The sequence below is a fragment of the Mchenga conophoros genome, linkage group LG17, assembly GCF_057382185.1.
Source record: "Mchenga conophoros isolate Kocher_MC1m ecotype Shallow Benthic linkage group LG17, M_conophoros_male_GT1.1, whole genome shotgun sequence".
Classification (NCBI taxonomy): domain Eukaryota; kingdom Metazoa; phylum Chordata; class Actinopteri; order Cichliformes; family Cichlidae; genus Mchenga; species Mchenga conophoros.
The window spans coordinates 12560687-12581198 of NC_140542.1; the positions used below are offsets into that span (position 1 = coordinate 12560687).

At 40.6% G+C, this 20512-nt stretch overlaps 1 protein-coding gene across 3 annotated transcripts in view; it reads left to right on the forward strand.

Moving 5' to 3' along the window:
• Positions 1–3654: 3654 nt before the first annotated feature.
• LOC146555141 (carboxyl-terminal PDZ ligand of neuronal nitric oxide synthase protein-like) overlaps positions 3655–20512 on the forward strand; it is a 248283-nt gene continuing 231425 nt past the window's right edge. For all 3 annotated transcript variants that reach the window (XM_085250812.1, XM_085250813.1, XM_085250814.1), the window contains exons 1-2: positions 3655–4088; positions 4421–4492. In XM_085250812.1, coding sequence (XP_085106938.1) covers positions 3984–4088; positions 4421–4492 — 177 coding nt within the window. In that variant the 5' untranslated portion in view covers positions 3655–3983. The remainder of the gene's footprint in view (positions 4089–4420; positions 4493–20512) is intronic.

The following is a 20512-nucleotide window of genomic DNA, read 5'->3' on the forward strand; positions in this document are numbered from 1 at the left end:
TGGAGGGAGGGGAGTGGGGGTGGGGGAGTGGAGTGTTTCAGTTTGCCATCTTGGGGAGAAATCAACACACATGGGTGTATGTCCTTTGTTGCTGACATTTATTGATAAAAACAGTACAAAAAACCAACCATTTGTACACATATTTACAAATAATTCAACATTGTCAGCAATCACTCACAATCCTGGCACTGCCATGGTACCTGTAGTCTGCATTTACCACATGTGTATCTTTTGCAGTGAACACATCGCACAGTGGCCTGATTTTTCTTGCATTTGTGTTTGACCTGACACGTGGCTCTTTTTCCAGGGCTCGGTGTGGAGGGTTGTGTCCGAAGCAACTGATCTTTTCTTGCCTTCTTCGCAGCTACATGAGAGTGAGCCAACTCTGTTGCAAGCGCCACCAGGAAGTCCACCCGTCTTTCCTTCGTCCCGGTGCATGCTTGATACAGCACATGTGCATTCAGTGCTGCCATGTCAATCATGTTATAAAACACGGCGACTGGCCAGCGCCGTGTTCCTTTGCGGACAGTGTACTCCCGAACCATCTGGTCCATCACATCCACGCCACACTTTGTTTTGTTGTAAAGGGTGACAGTGTTTGGCTTCCTTTTGGTGGTGTTATCAGTCTGAACCACGCTGTGCATGCTGCTAAGAATATAGACTGTCTTCTTCCGTTTGGCCGCATACGCCGTCAGCGTGGCAGCAGAGGTTGAAAACACCTAAGAAATAAGATAAATTGTTATTTCCATAGCCCTTTTACACACAATGAAACACATAAACATAGAACCACAAAAGTCCTGCAACATACCTGAGTGGTGAATATATTGCGATCTGTCTGTCTAGTGGATTGAGGAATTTCCCTGCGAATCCTGTTGACTGTGCCGAGGATGGTGGTTTTCCGTCTAAGAAGTTTTTGTGCCAGTGAAAGCGATGTGAAGAAATTGTCCGTGGTAACATTTCTGCCCTTGTCTAGGAATGGTTCCATCAGCCTCATTACTACATTTTCAGAAAGTCTCTCCCCAGTGGGACGACTGGGGTCCTTGCCAAGATATGGGAAGACATTGCAAATGTACTTGGATTTTAGGTCGCAAGCCACCCAAAACTTGATCCCAAACTTGTCAGGTTTACTTGCAATATACTGCAGGAAACAGCACCGAGTCTTTGATGGGAAAAGCTGTTCATCAATGGTGATATGTAGACCAGGGTTGTAGCACGTGATGCAGTTGGTGACAAATGATCCCCACACACTGGAAATTGCAGCAAACTTGTCAGTCTTTGCTCGATCACAGCGGGTGGACTTGTCATCAAAGCGTAGGTGTTGCATGATGTTTTGGAAGCGGTTTCGTGCCATAATTCCAATTATCTGTGGGTTTCCCAGGTTTGCTGACCAGCAGTCATTTACAGATGGAAGCCTGCAAACCCCCCGCAAGATCACAATTGCAATAAATGCCATTAGTTCAGGGAGGTCCATGAACCAATGAACATGCTCCGTTTGCTGTGCATGTTGAATAGTCCATTCTTGAATGCTACGAAGCATGTCAAGAGTGACGAAACACAGGAAGCTCTGAAGGCGACTCGAGATACTTCTCCTGGCCTTAGCCGTTGGCTCTCCATCTGCAGCGTACGCTTCTATTGGGGTGAAAGGGAGACAGGTCCCCACATGTTCTTCACGCCACACTGTGCCATCTTTCGCTGTCTCAGTCCCCAAACAAGGTCTCTTTTTCGGTGGAGAAGCAGTCTCCTCATCTGCAGTGTGAACAAATTCAAATTGTGAGCAAAATGGGAAGGTCAAACAAAATCACAAATGCATGCATAGATACTAATTATAATTCCAGTATCTCCTCCTCTGTATCAGAATAATGTCTGAAATATCTTACTTACTAACTACATCCACTTACTTGTTTGAAATGAAAAAGGAAATAACATGAAATGAAACTAACCGGAAGACTGATCAGACAGCTCTGAGTCCGAATCCGGCTGAACTGCTAGGTCTTCTCCATCCGAGTCACAAGGGTCGACTTCCGTCAGGATCATTTCCAAGGCCTGCTGCAGAAGACTACAGGTACCATGGCAGTGCCAGGATTGTGAGTGATTGCTGACAATGTTGAATTATTTGTAAATATGTGTACAAATGGTTGGTTTTTTGTACTGTTTTTATCAATAAATGTCAGCAACAAAGGACATACACCCATGTGTGTTGATTTCTCCCCAAGATGGCAAACTGAAACACTCCACTCCCCCACCCCCACTCCCCTCCCTCCAGAATTCCTACTTAACAGCCTAATATACATATGAATGACTAGCCAATTTAGCTTCCACTTCCACCATTTGACTGCTCTCCGGGTTTTATAGGTAGAAAGGTAGAAGCCTGGGGATGCTAGTGTCAGACTTTTTTTAAAGGTCTCTTTTCTGTTGATGTATGTTTTTATAGGGGTGTGACAAATCTGAAATAAAGCGCTGCAAAAACGTTTTAAAAAAGTATATTTGTCTTATTTCTAGTCAAAATTATCTCATTACACTTACGTCCCTATATATTACTGAAATGTTGCTCTGCAGCTGATTTTGTCTTATTTTAAGTGTTTTAAGTTGAATAGAAATAAGACAAATATACTTGGTAAGATTTTGAGTTTTTGGAGTGAGACAAAACAATGCAATGCAAACATCTAGAATAGTGTATCATAATTCCTTTTCCCAATACTGAAGCCTGTAATATTTAAAGGTTTCAAAATGATGTGTTGAGAAAAAGACATCAGAATAATAGATAAAATAAAATGTAAAAAGTTCAATTAAATTTATTCAGAAAGACTCTGAATAGAAGATGTAAACAATTATAACAAACTACTAAGTGAGGTTTTTCTATTTTTCTTAAATAAAAACTTAGACGCCTACTGTAATTTTTAAATAACATGTTATAAGTTCCTGATGTTAATATGAGTATAACATTAAAAAATCATGTTTTATTGTGACGGTTCCTTTTTTAAAAAAAAATATTCATAAAAATATTTATAAAAGTACGGTGTGCTTTTAAAAAAAATCACAATATATTTAACTTGCACGTTTATGTAGTAGCTTCCCACTAGGTGTTAGCAGATGTGGCCACTAGTTGGTAGCCTTGTCCTTTTTATTTAATTCAAAATCCCAGTTGTGTTCTTGCTACACCTGTAAGGCTGTGTTTCTTATTTTAATGGCAAAAAGATCAAAAGCAAGGCGTGCTATCTCTTCTTCACAATATCTCTCCAAAAATGTTAAATAACATCACAAGAGATGAAATTCAACATTTTTTAATTAATTTACTTTTTTGCTAATTGAAGGACATCGTTTTGCATCAGTCTCTAGGCAGTGCGTTTACATACAGGTTATTTTACTGCTGACCAAAGCCAGCGTTTACAGTAAACACCTGTAAATATACACGCCACTTGCATAGGTGTCATTCAGGTTATTTCCATTATAGTGTGTGTGTGTGTGTGTGTGTGTGTGTGTGTGTAAACAGGGAGGGGGGCAGGTTGTGGGGTGGAGGGGGCAGGTACGAGAGTTTCAGCCACTCCTCCTCATGGCCACGGCGCGTCTCTGCTCCAATGGAAACAGGCGGGATCCCCGGACTCCTCCAATCACACCTTTCCTCCATGAGGGCGGCGGGGTGGGGGGAGTCCTGAACCGGAGGCAGGACCCGACGAACTTCCACACTCGCCACAGGAAAAGTCGGGAAAACACATCTGTCCCCGCATGACGCTGTTTGTGTCGGCCTGCGTGTGTCGTTAAAGCCGTAGCGGTGACCGTTAGCGGGCCGGCAGTTTCCCGGAGCGCCGGTGAAGTTGTGGCCGCTGTTGACGGCGGTGTGGTAGCGTCGGGACGCTTTGCCGCTATGGAGAACATTCACTGATCGGATTTGGAATTGCTTTTCTTGGATTTATCCCCGGTAAACCGAGCTGTTCCCGCATATATCCTATTGGCACCGTGGAGTAGGAATATTTGGATGAAACAAAATGCCTGGGAAAACCAAGTACAACCTCGTAGATGATGGGCACGATCTGAGGATCCCATTGCACAACGAGGAAGCATTCCAGCATGGGATCAACTTCGAGGCAAAGGTGAGTTTCCAAGTAACTTTGAAGTGGTTAGCGCAGCACTTCATTTATATTTTATTATGTCACCGAGTCTTCTTCGTTAACTAACCTGTGCCTGAATAGCGCCTTGTTTAACTCGTATATACCGTAAACAAAACAGGTAACTGGCATAAGACTCTTGGGTCTCCCGAGAATTTGTTTTGTGCTCACGCAGTAAACTTAAGTTGTCAGCTTGTCAAGAGGTAAAAGTTGCCCAAAGCTGGGCTGATTATTACCTTACTGTAGGAACTTGTGTTTGAAATTAAAGGAAAGTCAGCTTCCTTTTTCACTAATGTGCTGTACCTGTCATATTTTAGTACATTGGCAGTCTGGATGTGGCGCGGCCGAGCAGCCGAGTGGAGATTGTGGCAGCGATGAGAAGAATACGGGTGAGTGGAAGGGAGCCTGACAGGACGCCGTTTAAAATCTTGCATTTTGTCATATTTTTCCTTTTCCACATCATTTGATAGGACACGACTCCACGTTGTCCACGGTTTTTTCTTTTTCTTTTAAAATCTGTTTACTTTTCGGCATTGCGAAGCTAATTATGATGGAAGAGCGCAATGCTATTGAACTGGACCCTGAACGTAACTTTAGCTTATTATAGGCTTATAGCTTAGTTATTACTTCTAATAATGAGCACTGCAATTATGCTTCCTCTAATATTTGTACTCATTTAATTCAGAGACAGACTCAGTTGGATTTTTAAATATCAATTTTACATATAATGCTTAAATCACATATCAGATTACCATGTGAGGCCATGTAAAACTGACTTGGAGAAGGCCACAGTGTTGTTATTTAGCATTGGTTTTGTGTGAACACACCTTGGAGTTTAAACGTGGAGCCCTTTGAGTGTCTTTGACATGTCTTGCCTGGTGGGAGGTTTGGTCTCCCATGTGCTCCATCAGTGTTTTGAAGTTTCCTTTGAAGCGGTGCACTGGAGTGTGACTCTTACCCCCTCTCTCCCCCCCTCTTTCCAAGATTTACAGCTTTTTCACTCCCAAAAAGAAGGCTTCATCTTAATCAATGTGTCTGCCAATCATATTGCGGCAAGCTGATGTAGGTTGTTGGAGGTGTTGATGTTTTCGGGGACTGGTGCTGAACTTGTAGGTGGAAACGAAGTGTTAGTTCTGTCCCTATTTATAATCTTGTGGTTTTAAAGAAAATTGTGCCCCCCACACACATGCTGACATTTTATTTTAAAATGCTGACACTTTTCCCTCATTAACAGACTTCAGTTTTGCTCTGCCATTGGCTCATTTCAGCAAGTTGCTCAACCTTTGAGCAGAGTTGAAAAAAAAAACCCCTCTCGTTGGCCCTTTAACAAAGAAGTGACCTGCTCCTAAAAAGTGGACCTCCCGGAATGCTGCCATGGCAGCTGTTGTTGTTGGCAAGAAAACGAGCATTGGTTTGGCTCCTCCGGTGTGAAAATGGTTTGACACTGGCTGGACAACACAATGGAGGGAAACCACAGGTATCAAACTTGGAATGGAGATCACGTTGGGGATCGGGGCGCTGCAGGAGTCACTCTGAAGGCATTTTGTTTGAGTTGGGTTACCAGTATGCCGAAGCAGTCTCCACTCAGTGATTATGTAAGAAAACTGCACTGGAATGCCCCAGTATGTTTTGGTAAATGCAGAAATGATTGGTTTGTTTAATTACTTTTAGGGCATTCATTTACTGATTAGTACACGCTTACACCTTATGCAAAATCTGGACTTTTTAAGTAGGAAAAGAAATCACCGAAAGTAGAAACACTGTAATCTTCAGCAGGTTTATGACTGGCAGAGACAATCATGCGTCTTTGCCGTTAGTTTCACTTAGAAAGAAACAACAAAGGGAGCTATAGAGGCGCTGTCCTTTATTTATCCTTGCAGTTAGAGTTGCCCCATAAAACCAGTTCACTGTGGATTAAGGACTACAACTGGGCATCAAGCAACATTCTTGCAGCCTACAGTGTTTATTCTTGATTCTTGACGTATATTATCTATCCCTGAAAATGTTTGGTCCTTCTTCAGTTTAATTGTACAGAAAATAAAAAAAAAAATCAGTGTTGTGCGTTTCATTTGTACCACATCAAAACAGAGCTTTTCATTATGGAATTGATCAACTTTCCCCTCGCTTCCCAGGCTGTTACTGTTGAGCAGCTGAAGAAAGTTCCGGGGGAAGCGATTGTTGACAAAGCACAGCAAATGCACAGATTGGATGCTTCTACTCTCTGCTCCCTGAACAGCAACATAAAAGTGGAATCAGAACAATGCCTAGACAAAAGATAACATGCTAGTTTTTCCCAAGGTTCCAAGTTCTGTGGTGTTGAAATGCAGTAGTGTGATGAATAATCATAAAAGATGTGAACACAACTTCCTATTTCCCTGCCACAATTACAGTAACTGGTTTGTCTTTTATATGACAGCTACCAAACAAAGCTGACTGTTACCGGCACTCATGTTTTGTTTCTAATTGAAATGTTCGTGTAACACCGGCAGCTTGTGAAATTTGTGAAAGTTAGTCAAAATGATGCTTTCCTGCAGCTTGTGTTTTTCTTGCAAGGTTACTGTCAGACTCCATTTCTGCAGTCAGTCAAAGTTTTGGACGCTGCCTGGCAACCGGTTGATGTATGGTTTCATTGTTCATTGTGTGCATGAGTCACCTGTAAGCTGGTAGCTGATAACAAACAGACAACAGTGCAGAGCAGGAAATAGGCACCTAGAATGGAGCCGAACGCAAAAACCGGCAGGATTTGACGTTTTGTTACACACACACGCACACACATAAAAACACACACGAGTAAACACACCCACTGTGTTGCACGTTGCTGTTGAATGATTAATGATCTCTCCAGAAATGAATGGAGAAAAACACTTAACAGATGGGAAGAGCAGTTTTCACTTCACTTAGTGAAACTTCCCAGCTGAAAGAAATGTAATGTTGAAAAAGTTACTAATGCATTTATGAACTTTTTTCCTTTTTTTTGGAACTCAGGGTCTGTTTTGCAGTTATATAGTGAATCATCAAATGACAAAGATATATTTTAATAAAGATTTTTTTCTCCACCTGTTTTGTTAAAGCTGAAATGAGGATCATGTCACATTTTTTCCTTTCTTCTGTTAGTGAAAAGATAGACTTGCATATACAGATTGAAAGAGCTATAAAATAAAATCCACCTAAATGCATTCTTGTCTTATTTTGCCTTTTTTCTCCCTGTCAGCTACAGACCAGTCAGAGATGAGGATCCTGTATTACATGCTGGTCTTCATAAATTAATTTTATTATTATCATAATCTGGAAAAGTGCAGCAGCAGCAGCTTATCTGGTTAAAAGAAGAGAAGACCTTTGCAGTGAATTAAAGAGATTAATTTCTCATTAATCGCCCTTTGCTGGGTTAACTGACTGTAGGAAGACTGAGCAGCATGGGATGAGAAGATTAGATGTGTCTGACGAGACATTTGTGAGGGCTGAAAGAGCACAGCGGTGGAGCTGGAGTGCGTAAAAGACAGAAATGGAAATGCTTTGTCAGTTCCTCTGGCTGTCAGGCTGAACCAGGACCTTTGTGTTCGCTCGGTGCACCAATTAGCTGGTGGCTGGAAAGCACAGTGCAAGTTTATTAGTCTGGGTTTTAGTTAGCATTTTAGCAAACTGTCGTAAAGCTTTGCACAAACTGTCCACTGCAGAAATTGGATGGAGGTTTTGAACAGTAATGTGCAATCTTTGTGAATACAGTTAGGCACTGAGAGGAAATATTTACAGTACTGAACAGTCTTGTGCTCTATTAAAATTAGTTGTTCCTTCTTGCGAGCCCAAAGACTCGTGGGAATAAAGACGTTTACGTTTGAATCATGTAGCAGTTTTGTGATGATTATTTTCAGCTCATTTCAGAGACTTTTGATCACCGTGGTTTTGATTTCCTGATGTTTGTGTGACCGAACACAGTACAAAGTTCAGCTAGAAATAGGCCACCATAGAACAGACTCCCGTAGGGAATAATTTGGTCTGGCCAGTGTTTGTCTTAACAGTGCTTACATTAAATACAGTAGCACTCCCTTAACCGTGTGGCACGAGGAAGGAGGAAGCTGTGATAATTAACTAAGGGAGGGATACTGTACATTAAATGTAGTATCATCTTAAGCACGCAGTGCAAAGAATAAGCGAAATGTGACTAAACAAATATCGTGCGACAGTTCCAAGAAAGACCAGAAACTCAGTTAATACAGTACAGTAATTAACTTCTTATTTAATTTAAAGAGGAAACACTGAAATGGCAACCAAAGAATGGCTGTATTCTTCTGTAAATGTGTCTTTTGTTCAGTAGATATGAACCTATAACCTTCTTGTGCCGCCCAGCAAAGAAGTTATAGAATTGAAATGATTAAATATCCCTGAACCGTGACTTAATTCATCCAGCTTCACACTGTGCTTGAGGACCTGATACAACATCACATTAATGTGACCAAACTGTAATTATCACGGAGACAGCTATGCTAAGTGGCCCAGTGAAGTAATTGTACAGTTGCTTGTACCTTTGCCTTAGACTTTCTATCGACTGTGTGCAAACATGTATAGTTTATGTCTGTTGTGTACACCTGCCTCAGCTTATTTCCCTTCAGACAGAAAATATGAACAGTGTTCATATTTCAAGTCCTCACAAGGAGAGAATTAACTGCTTCAACCACAGAAAGGGGACAACTAATGAAGCAGAAAGTTAGTAGTGCTGACAGGTGAGCATTATTGGTAAAAGTGACAGCCTTTCTCCATCAGGAAAAAAAGTCTTTTAATTACTGGCAGCCGGAGCTGACCTGCTTTATTTGATTGACTTTAATGAAGTAAAGAAGCTTTGGCTCTGTTCATGTAATCCGCTTGAATTAATAAATGGACTTTCTAAGAAGTGATGTCTTGCATTATGAAGGACCTTCAAACACTCATCTGTTGTGTGACTTATTTGTATTGAATCTTCTTTTTGCATTGTGATGATTGCTTTACATGATACTCTGCAGCTTCTTGCTGATATACTACAGAATGTCAAAACTGACAGATTCTTGTGAACAGTGCAGTGTGATTGTATTTACAGAGGTAAATGGCATGTAGAAAGTTGTAGAGTAACTAATTTATGGTAAAGCTCTCTGAAAAGTGTTTGAATATGTACTAGAGATGGCACGATACCACTTTTTTATGTCCGATACCGATACCGATATCATAAATTTGGATATCTGCCGATACCGATATGAATCCGATATAGTGTTTTTTAATCAACAAAACTGTTTTTTAAAATATCTTGCTGCATTTTGCAAGTCTGCAAGTTCATACTCAAGTTTAAAACAACAACTACACTAAAGCTATTCTGTTATACCTGTATACAAAAAAAATATTTAATAGTTCAGCAATACTGATCAATCTAATAAACTTAGACCTACACCATCCTCCCTATTCTGGTATTTTAAAGAGTACTTAGCGTAAATATTAAGCAACCTAACTAATAGGGTTCCAACTCCCAGCAACAACAAAAATAAATAAATAAAAAATAGGGAACCACCCCTCACGCGCCACCTCATGATGCTTAATCGACGTAATCAACCTTAATTTGATGCAGTGTGAAAAAAAATGCACAGAAATCAATTATTTTTCAAGAAATATTAAATAGATTCAACATCTTTCTTCAACAAAATTGCAGACTGCACAGATGGTACCTTCCCAAAGGAAAAAGTACTATAGCTTACTAGGGTATATATATTAGACTTAATAGTCACTATATACAGTAATTGACTTCTATTCATTTTACATCAAATTAAAACTTTGTGTGTCAGATAATTATTTATTAAAAGCTAGACATTTTAAATGAGAATAAGAAAGAAAAGTATGTCTTTGTGCCCCCTTTTCCCTGTTAATGCCCTATCGGCCCCCCTGGCTAAACTTTGCTAGATCCGCCCCTGCACAGTTACCAGCCGTCAGCTACGTAGAAAAAGATCCTGGAGTAGAAAGTAATATTAAATAAATTGTAACAACAGCTTATCAAGCTTAAACGTGCTGCTGTTGTTCAGCCGCTGGTTTCCTCTTTCTGGTGCAAAGTGGGCCAAAAACAAAGACGGACTCGCGACAGAAAAGCCGATCAGCTGATCATTTAAGCAGTTTCACGATTGAAGTAGCAGCCGGAGAGCGAGAGGCAGTCGCTCGTTAAGCTTAACGCAGGAATGCTTTACAAACATTCAGAGATGGACTTACACACTTGCTTTACTTCTCTCGGGGATAACTTTGTCGGAGATGAAATGCCAGGTTGCTAGCGAAGCTCCAAATGCTATCCAGACCACAGGTCCCGCATGCCACAGCCGCTCTATCACGTGATGCATACTGCTCCGACTGCTAACGTTCTGAGGTGAGTTACGGCGTGTTGCAAGTTTTGTGAGGTGCTTTCGTGATATTTAATGGATCGGATTACATTTTTTATTTTTCTCCGATATCCGATCCAGTCATTTAGGTCAGTATCGGACCGATACCGATACGTAATATCGGATCGGTCCATCTCTAATATGTACATTAAAAAATTTACAGTAGAAAAAGAGCCGGCATTTAGTGTGAAATCTACACTGAGCCGCAGTTAATGAGGTCGAAAATTAAACCGGGAAAAACAGCCAGTTTGGTGAGATCTCTGTAAACCTGGCTGGTATTTTCCATACATGCCTACATACTGTTCGTCCTCACCGCAGCAACAGTAGATCAATGGCTTTATGTTTAATATGTCTGAGTGGCTAACCACGCTGAATAACTCTCTGAAGAGTAATGCTGGGGAAATAACACGGACATGTCAGGTCAGTGGAAACAGCCCGTCGCATTCAAACCTCCCAGTGAACTGAATCACAGTTTAGAACACAAGACAAAGACACACCGTGGAAGAGATCCAGATATTAATAATAATAATGATTAAATACAAAGTCGTGTAAGAATGCAGAGAGTGAAAAGAGGTAAAAGAAGAGACCCCCATTAGTAAAAGGTAAAAAAAAAATGGGGTTCGAAGAAAAATAAAAAAACATATGATGTTGAAAGTTAACATAAGAAGTGTCCTTTAAGCTGAAGAAATGTGAAATGACGGTAGCCTTCACTTATTCATTCCTGGAATCCTATTATCAGATTAGTCGATCTGATTCTATTTTAAATATGCTCTGCAAAACTGAGAAAAAGACCTAATACACAAACAGATAATATGTTTCTGAAAAATGTCATCAATTCCTTGCTTTGTAGCCAGAGACTCAACAGCACTGCATCAAGCTAAAACATGTTGGTGCTCATAAACAGTAAGCAAAGTGCAGCACAGAGAAATGTAGAAAACAGTGAATTGAAGGTAGCCTTGTTCGAGTGGGCTTTTTGTGTGTAACAGCCTCAAATCTGGGCTCAAGGACCACTTAGGGGATTGGAGAGGTTGGAAGAAAGTGGATAAAAATGGATTATGCCATCATGTATTAAAACACACCAAATAAAATCTGTTTAGCTGACTAGTTCCTGGTTTCTCCGCTTGTTGTTTCACTATCTGTCTTTAAAGGGTTTTAGGGATTTTTCTTGTTGGATGGCAGGTATAATAAGAAACTGCGCCTCTACACAGACTCGACACAGAAACTGTCTCAGAGTAGATCTACTAGTCCATAAAGGTTATTACCACGTTTGTGACTTATGGATGATCAGTAGAGGCCTGCTAAAAACTCCTGGAGTGCTCATGAAGAAGCCTGCTAAACGTGCTTGTCTTTATAAGTACATCAGGAAGTGTGAAGGAGGGTTTTTATCCAAAGGGTTTCCTCTTAAGTAAAACGCAGTGTTTGCTGTTTTGAAGTGGTAAAGATTTATGCTAAACCATTTTTGCTTATGTATGAATTTCTTTGTAGAGTGTTTTAAAGCATCTCTTTGTGTTCTTCAAGCTCTCTCTCTTTTGTTTTGGCCAGAGCTCAGAGGTCCTTTTCAAACTTCAGGTCACAGTTTAAAGGTCATGAAGTGCGCTAATAATGACCTGTGTTTGGCTCATTACCCGCCCTCCCTTTTCGCCCCCAGTTGCTCCTTAAATTCCGTTTTCATCGTTTGAGACGATTGGTTTGGAAGGTTAAGTGATCATAATGAGCCTCTGTGTAGTTTACATTAATGTTATGGGACACTTGCTCAATGTCATGTTTATCCCTGCGGTTTATCCTATGCTAGCTGTCAGCGAAGTGCTAGCAGGCAGGCTGTCATTTCCATGTAAGTGTGTTTAAGAAGTGGCTAATATTTAACTTACCGTGTTCGTTACAGATAGCAGAGGGTTTGGCGAGCTGCTGATTGAGAGATGGCATGTATACACACTCCATTATTTACTTATGGTTCAGGTTGTTACAGGAATCTCTTTGAGCTAAAGGCTCAAACATGTAAGGCTTAATTAACAATGGTATGTAACTCAATTGTTAATGGAGTAATGATTTATTCAGCTCAGTGCTGTTGGAGGCATGATTTTTATGTCAGTGCATCTGAAAAGCAGCGTGTGGTAACTTTTTAGAACTGAGCCATTAAACAAAGCAAAAACGGATGTCAAGGTTGAAATTTAAGCCCAATTTAATCTGTATGATGCTGTTTAAAAAAGGATTTTCAGGCTTTTAAGGAGCATTGCATTCTTTAAAAACAGCCCTAAGAGGTAAACATCTTTTGACTGCCTGAAGTTTTACACGTTTTCCTCTGTGTTCATTAGTTGGCCGTTGTCAGGCCCTTAGTCACCCCCCAGCTTGGTAGAAGCATGATAAACTCTGCTGTCCTGTCCACCGTTTATCATGTGAACAGGGCCAAATGCCCCAATAGGCTGGGTCTACACTAGTGACCCCCTGTTGGTGCTCTTGGACAAAAGCAATAATCAGGATTCTCGCTAATCCACTTACTGTAACCAAGTTAAAAACAAGAAGCAAACCTCCACCAAAGCAGCTCACTCTAAGGGCAGTATTTACTTTAAGGAGAAAAGTGTTGTATTTTGTATACATTCACTTTGTTTTCGTCGTGCTTATAGTACAAAAAAGTTTGTAGTGCAGTACAAACAAGTGCAAAGTGCAGGCTTTTGTTATTTGCTATGTTTAAAACCCATTTTAATATACATAATTTTCAGTAACAGTATTTTTTATTTCTTAGAAGTATTATTTGATATTGTTTTCATGTATGAGGATATTGTACGTGTAGGATTCACTTCATTAAGTAAAACGTGTTTAAATGTTTTGCAATAAATATAGTATATAGTATTACAGCAATATAAATATAGTATAGTATTTCCAGGAACATTGTACATGTATTTAAATGGTTATAACCTGTTATTGGCATGTATGTTATAAAGTCCTAATTAGATAACATGATATTTAGAGTCCTGGTATGCCTATGTGTCGTCAATGGAAAAAATGGTAGTAAGAAAGTTTTAAATAGCTCTATATAGTCCGAGTTACTGTGATAAATCTATTGACCTTGAACACAATATTGTAACTCTTTATACAGGACTTTTTTATGGTGACAATACACACCACACTAACAGTTTTCCTCACGGTAACCCTGATAAGGATAGGCGATATGCTTACATTTGGAAGTTGGCAGAATATATTCATGGAGGTGTATTTGGAACACTAGCAGCACACTGCTGATTAGTCATCTGAGGTAGAAATTTAGCACAGGAAGCATCATCAAAACACAGACTGAGCGAATATAGTGTTTAAGAATGGTATTCTGTCTCGCGAGTAGTTCACGAGACTTAAGATATCCAAAGCTGTTAGGAATTGAAGCTATTGTGGTGGAACAGAGTGGCCTAGCACCTTACTAAGAATCTTCCCCATAATTTTTAGTCAGTGTATATGAGAGGTTCCATTTCATTTCTGTCTGTAAGCTTTTTACTTGGTCGTCTTCAAGCTATATTCAGCTCTTCCAACACACTGTGTGTATGTGTGACTAAGCAACCCAGTGCCTTTATGTGGTTTGCAAACACACACCTCCTCCTGCTTGGCTTCTCTGTTGAAATTTAAGGCTACAATCAAGAATAATATGTAGTCCTAAATGTGCAAGTCTTTCTGTTTGCTCTTCTCTGTAATCCCACCTTTTCTCCTGGCCTTTTCATTTAATCCCCCTCTTGCACGTGGCCCCCTTTTCCATGAACAATCTGTTCTGCTTGTCACATCGTCCTGCCCTTCATCAGAGGCCGAGTGAAACTCTGGCTGATTAACGGGGTTTTTTCTCCGAAACGCCAGGGTCTTTGTCAGCCCTCGCTGTAACTAATGGCCACACAGACTTAATTCGATCCCTCCCCTCTTACTTTATTATTAACGCCTGCCATGCCACCGAAATATGTCTCATCCTGTGAAATTTGTATTAACATTTTAGTCTCAGGAACATTAAATAACCCCCAGATAAATATCAAACAACCAAATTGTCCAGTTTGCTCCTGGTTGAAGGAGGAGGGATTTCTCTCCTGATTTCACGTTAGAAATATCACTCAAGAAAATAAGAAAAAAAAAGGAGATATTTGACAGATACCTGGTCCATGTCTGTGCTTGAAAAGCAGATGTTGTAGCAAAAGAGGAAAGTCTTGGTGGTAAAGTTGTTGAGTGAATTGGATCGCAGAAGCACGTAGACACAAATTTCTTCAGATTTTATGATTAACAGAACATCCTATCATTGGTTAGTAGTCATAAAGAATGTGTAAGCATTTTCCCTGTTTCCCTGCATATGCTTCACAAAATTAAAATGAACATTTTCCTATGTTCCATTTATTATTCACAACAGTTAGCAGTAGCAGCGGCATAATCTGCTGTGATTGGTTGGGGGTGAAGTGAAGTTGGGACAAATGAGGGAACGAGAATAACAACACTGATTAAATAGACTCACATTTCCATATAACAGGTGTGCAACAAATCATGCAACACTTCTTCTTCTCTGTGGTCTTGGTGAGCTGGGCTTGAATGACTTCTCCACCGTCCAGGTTGTGGTACTCTCCTGAGTAGAAGCAGTTCGGGATAACAGAGTTGGAGTCCATCTGACTGAGGAACAAGGGGCTGGTGAAGTAGCTGAATGAATTTTGAGGACTACTACAGGAACAACCTGAGCAGGCTGGTGTTTGGTATTTAGCACCAACTGAACTTGTAAAAGGAAATCAAACAGGACCGTCCGTTGATCGAGGATGGTGTAGTTCTCTAGAACTGATGGAAAAAAAGAGAACTCTGAGTTGGCAGATATACTATTAGAGCTGTAAATATACCTGGGCGGCCTGCCAAAGTAAAGTCTCTGTGTGAGCAACACTGTGTTCATATTTTCTACTTATTTCAATCAGGGGGCCTATGCAAGCGATGATGTGAAAGTAAATCAAAGTGTTTTTTTAGGAGGATTATGTATCTGTGCTTGAAAGATATAAAGCGTATAAAGTGTTTGCTGCAGGTTTAGACAGTGAATTAACTCTGATCCAGCAGGTTTGAATGTTGGTGTACGACGAAGCTGTACTCCTGTTTTAAGAGAGCGCGCACACACCTCTTTCCACTGCCTCTAAGCTTGCAATGACAAAATAGGCAAACAGCCTTGTCAGCACTATTAACTGCACTCCAATTACATCTTTACCTCCTTTGATTCCTGCCTCCATCTTTTCCCCTTTAGCTTATGTTTCTCCACATGCTCCGTTGCCACCGTTCACAACCCGCTGCCTCACTTGCTCATCTTCTTTCTCTGACAAGATAATATAGTGTAATAGCACACAGATGCTGCAGGGCTCCCTCCCAACGGTTCATGCCGGAATTTCCTCAAACTCCACCCAGACCCTACGTGGCCCAACGTGCCACCTGAACCTCCACCCTCTTTCTATAAATGTCAGCAGTTAACCAAAGAATGAATCTTGACTGTGCCCTGGGGCGGGCAGCAGGACGGTGGTGATCCAGGACAGTTGAAGGGGGGCGTTGTTGGAGTGCTGAGCTGGTTGCTGCTTTGCTGTGCCCTGCAGCGTAAACATGGGAAGGTACTGTGGTAGAGATGCTGTGCCTGGGAGGAAAGGGAGCTTTCAGAAGGTCCCTTTCCTGGTATAATCAGCTGCTCTCCAGTAGGTTTTGCCTCCTGCTAATCAATACCAGCACCAGTATTTTGGACTCCAGCCACCTATAGTAGTCCTTGTTCTGCTCTGCACCCACAGTGATCCTGGAGTAAGGACACATAACCCAGCTCTCAACCTCCTGCAAGATGGTGTAGCTAGAATATGTCCGAAATAAACTGAATGACATCAAACTTCAGAGATGAGATGTTTCTCTCTGCTCCAGCATACTGGACGTCATGCACCAGTTCCTGCTTCAGACTATCCTCTGTCTGTCTTAAACACTTGCAAACACGTGCCCTTCATGTTCCTTTTATTATCAGGCCTGATTTGTCCTCTTAATGCTTGTTTACATCTCTTTTTGCTGAGCAGTGAAAGGCAATTGGTCATGGAGCTGGAGTGAGGTTTTCTTCATGTAAAAGTGATCTTTTTGCTTTTGTCAGTAATTTACAGCTGTGAGCTCCTGGCTTGACAGTATCATTTACTCTACAATGACAGCGTGAAATTCAGGAATATACTGTGCTAGCAAAAAGTGCTATACACACAAAAAAGAAATGATTTCTTTGGTATAAATTTTTGCTTTATTAATCGATGATTGAAGTGAAAAGCCTAACGTAAGAACCTTAAAGAGTGGATGTAGATCACTGATTACTGCGAATGAAATGTATTAGAGTTTAGGCAGTGGATCGGACAAAACGGGGATCTCAAGCTCACTGTGCATTCCCAGATTTCATTTCATGATTTTTTTTCATCTGAGTTTTGTAACCGTAGTGGGTTAAAGAACTGGTTGTAAATGTAGGAAAATTTGAGAAGCCTGAGTAAGTAAGGCTGGGTGATTCAATTTTATTTCAGCAAATATAATTTTTTTTAATTTTGATTTTTTTTTTTCTAAACAAGATAATTGGAACGAAATTATTAGTTTTCTTGTTCACTTTGCTGTCAAGTGCCTTATTTTCTTTTGCAAAACCCATTGATTTACAGCTGTTAATTTTCTCTTCCTAAAAGCCCACACACTCAGTTTTGTTCAGCTGGGAGCTAAAATAACAGAAACAGTCTTTTCCCAGCAAGGCAACTGTCATGGTTTTCCATGAGTGACACCTGTGGATGGCATTTGCCTCTAACCCAGTCCACTGTTGATGCCGTGCTAAGGAGATGTTGCCTGATTGCATTGTTGTTATTTATGAATTTTCAAATGTACTGTTTAACCAAAAAATTTAAAAGCACATTTTCAGATTTGAATTAAGGTAATTTAGTCGCATCACTGAGAAGAAAAAATGGTTTTAGTGGTTTTTATGTTATGCAGGTCTCCCACATTGATTGACACAAAGACAAAAGAACTACACGAACGGTGCTGAGCAAATTTGTTAGACCACCTAAGAAGAAAATCAAAATATTATATGTTTTATTCTATTCAATGATTGCAAATAAAAAATTGTAATTTGGCATCTTAATAAAAAAAAAGAAAAAGATTATGTTTTACTATGTTTTTCAGCTTTTTATGCAAAACAATACATTTGAAAAATGATGTTGGTCATTTCCAGTACTGTTAATTGCGGGCAGCTGTGACATAAACCTTACGTTGGGCAGTGATCCGGTAAATTTGTTGAGCATTATTTGTTTGTCAGCGGTCAAACCATAGGCAGGGAGAAACAAAATGTAAATTACTGACGAGAGCTTAAAATCGTTTTCGTTTCTGTAGGTTTAACTTGTGCTGTGCGTGTACTAAGCTTCAAAACACCAACTTACCTGTCTCAGCGGACTGCAAATGCACTTGCATCAGTCAAGTAACACGTCCGGTTTCCCAAACACTTCTACTCAGGATTCTTTGAATGTTGAGCATCTCTCTTATGATGTCTTTGGTTAGCTGCCTGATTTTAACTGGTAGCATTACAGCTCCATAGCTGTTTTACTCTTGGGTCTGTAGGGGGTGTTGCTTTAACCCTTTGTCTTCTTGAATCTCAGACGTCGCACTGATCTTTAACTATCAGGTCTTGAGATCAAGGCTCCACAAAAACCACTTGAACCTTTCTACCATAAGGAAACCCTTGCACTGAGGTTTTGGCACGTCCAGCAGCTGTTAATCAGAGTTACAGATTTCTCACCATTGGACGAGCGCATGCAATTGCTCTGGCAAACTGACCTTTCAGCCTCACACTGATCCTCCAAGACTTCCTCCCCTCTGCACCCACTTTCCAGTTGAAAGTGAACTTTTAAAGAAGTGCCTTGAGGAACAGGTGGAAAATGAAGACACGGCCAGGAACAAGGTTCCCCCCCCGGCTGCTTTCGCTGCTCTGCTTCCGTCAGCCCCGTCCTCCTATCCTCATCTAATAATGCTCTGTTTCCTTCTCCTCTTCCTCTCTCTAGACTTTATCTTTATTTTACCTCCTGTTTCTATCCCCCCCCACCCCCCCCACCTCTTTGCGCTTTATCTTCATCCCTATCACCCTCAGTTCCCCTCACCCCACCCCCCCTTGTATTCTTCAGTATGTTGTCTTCTCTGTCCCCTTCATTCTGCTTTTCCTCCTCCTTCCTGCCCCTCCTCTCTCCCTTCATTCTCCTTTGCCTCCTCCTCCTCCTCAGCCTCTCCTCACCGCTCCTCCCTGCATAGTTTCTGTCGTTGTTGAAGAGCTCGTCTTCCCTGCAAACTGCCTCCATAGTTGGCGTGCTTTTCATAGCTCAGCTCTCACCGAGAGCGACTCTCTCTCCTCTTTACACACACCACCACGTGTCATTCCCTTCCCCTTTTAACCCTATGCTATAAACTTCCACACCAGTCAGTCGTTGCAGGCTGCGTCAACCTGACGTGTTTAACTTCTTGGGAGGTACAAGGTTCAAGATATGTGCACGGTTATGGCGTAGGACTGACAGGGGTTTCTGGTTACGTGTAAGTTACGAATTGGATTTCACATAGAAGCCTAAATCGGGCATGGGTGTAAAAAAACGGAGCTACTTTAGCAACCTCCGACTGAGCACAGTACTTTGCAAACTATGTAAGAAAACTGGTCCTGCTACAGGTAGAGGCAAACTTGTTTCAGCACTTAAGGCAAAAGCCAGGCTGTGAAGCGCACTTCTAACTGGAATCCGGTAATTCCCATCCGCCAGTGGATGTGGTTACATGGTGGGAAAACAGGTCTTTGGGTGTGTTTTTTTTTCTTGATCCAGAATAAAACATCCCAGGCATTTTTCGACTTTAATGTGTGACAATATTGTAGAGTTTTTGAAGAGTTACAAGGTTAGGTTACTTTAGTTATTGTTTTTGTCAGAGTGTCGTGGAAATCTGAAATAAATGGGTTTTTCACATCAGTGGGCTGTCTCTGTGATGTTTCATTTGCAAAAGAGTCAAATAACAATGCAGAGCACAGCAGCCTGCAAAGAAGCATTCACAAGCAATACAGTGGTTAAGCAGTTATGTGTTACACTTTAGTAAAAACTCCAGGGAAACACAATTACCTGGGCTCACATTAAACTTGTGCTGTGTTCCTTTATATATGGAAGTGTCAGTGCCATGGTAATATAATGGTGCTGCTGCTGGCACACTTTGGCAAGAAAATCGGGTATTCTGTCTTCACTGAATATGACACTCTTTGGTAAGCAAAGATAGAAAATGCCCTTGATTCTGTTTTTACTAGTAAATGCTGCTATCTGGACGTTACCAATGAAATCATTGTTCAGCGTTTTTATTGTTGTTGTTTTTTAATACAGTCCTGAATATTATTATCACAAATATAATTTGAGGCTATTTTGCAAACCACTAGCCTTTATTGAGCACTGTGATCGTCCAAATTTAGATCTGTCATAAAGCGTTCTACAGTTACCATTCAACATGGTCCAGTTTTCTTTTTTTAATGTTTGTCATAAATGAGACAATGATGCCACCGAAAAGGATTTTTATCCATTATTTTCAGGGATTGGTTGTATATATTGGTGAGTGCTTAATTATGGATGATGATGCCTTTAGTGAAATGCAACAGATGAGAAAATATCACAGAATAAATAAATAACTGCTCAGAGTGGGTGTGTGGTTTCATATTAGCTAAAAATGATTCACATTGGTCTTAACCATCTGTAAAATCTTCTTCTTTATTAAATTATTAAATAATTCCTAAAATTCCAAAATGTTTAGCCTTCTCTATCTCTTCATTACTAAACTGGATATTGAATATACACTTAGCTTGTACATATGGCTGCGTCATCTGCATAAAGTGTTCTGGTGAACTGGCAGGCAGAACACTGATAAATAGAGTGACTGTGTCCTGCCTATCGGAGCAGTCAGATTGCAGTGCATAATTTAAAGGTCAAGTTGCTGTGTTGTTTGCTATTTGAGCGTTCAGTAAATAATTATAGATGGAAGCCCTTTTAAGATGGCCTGTACCAA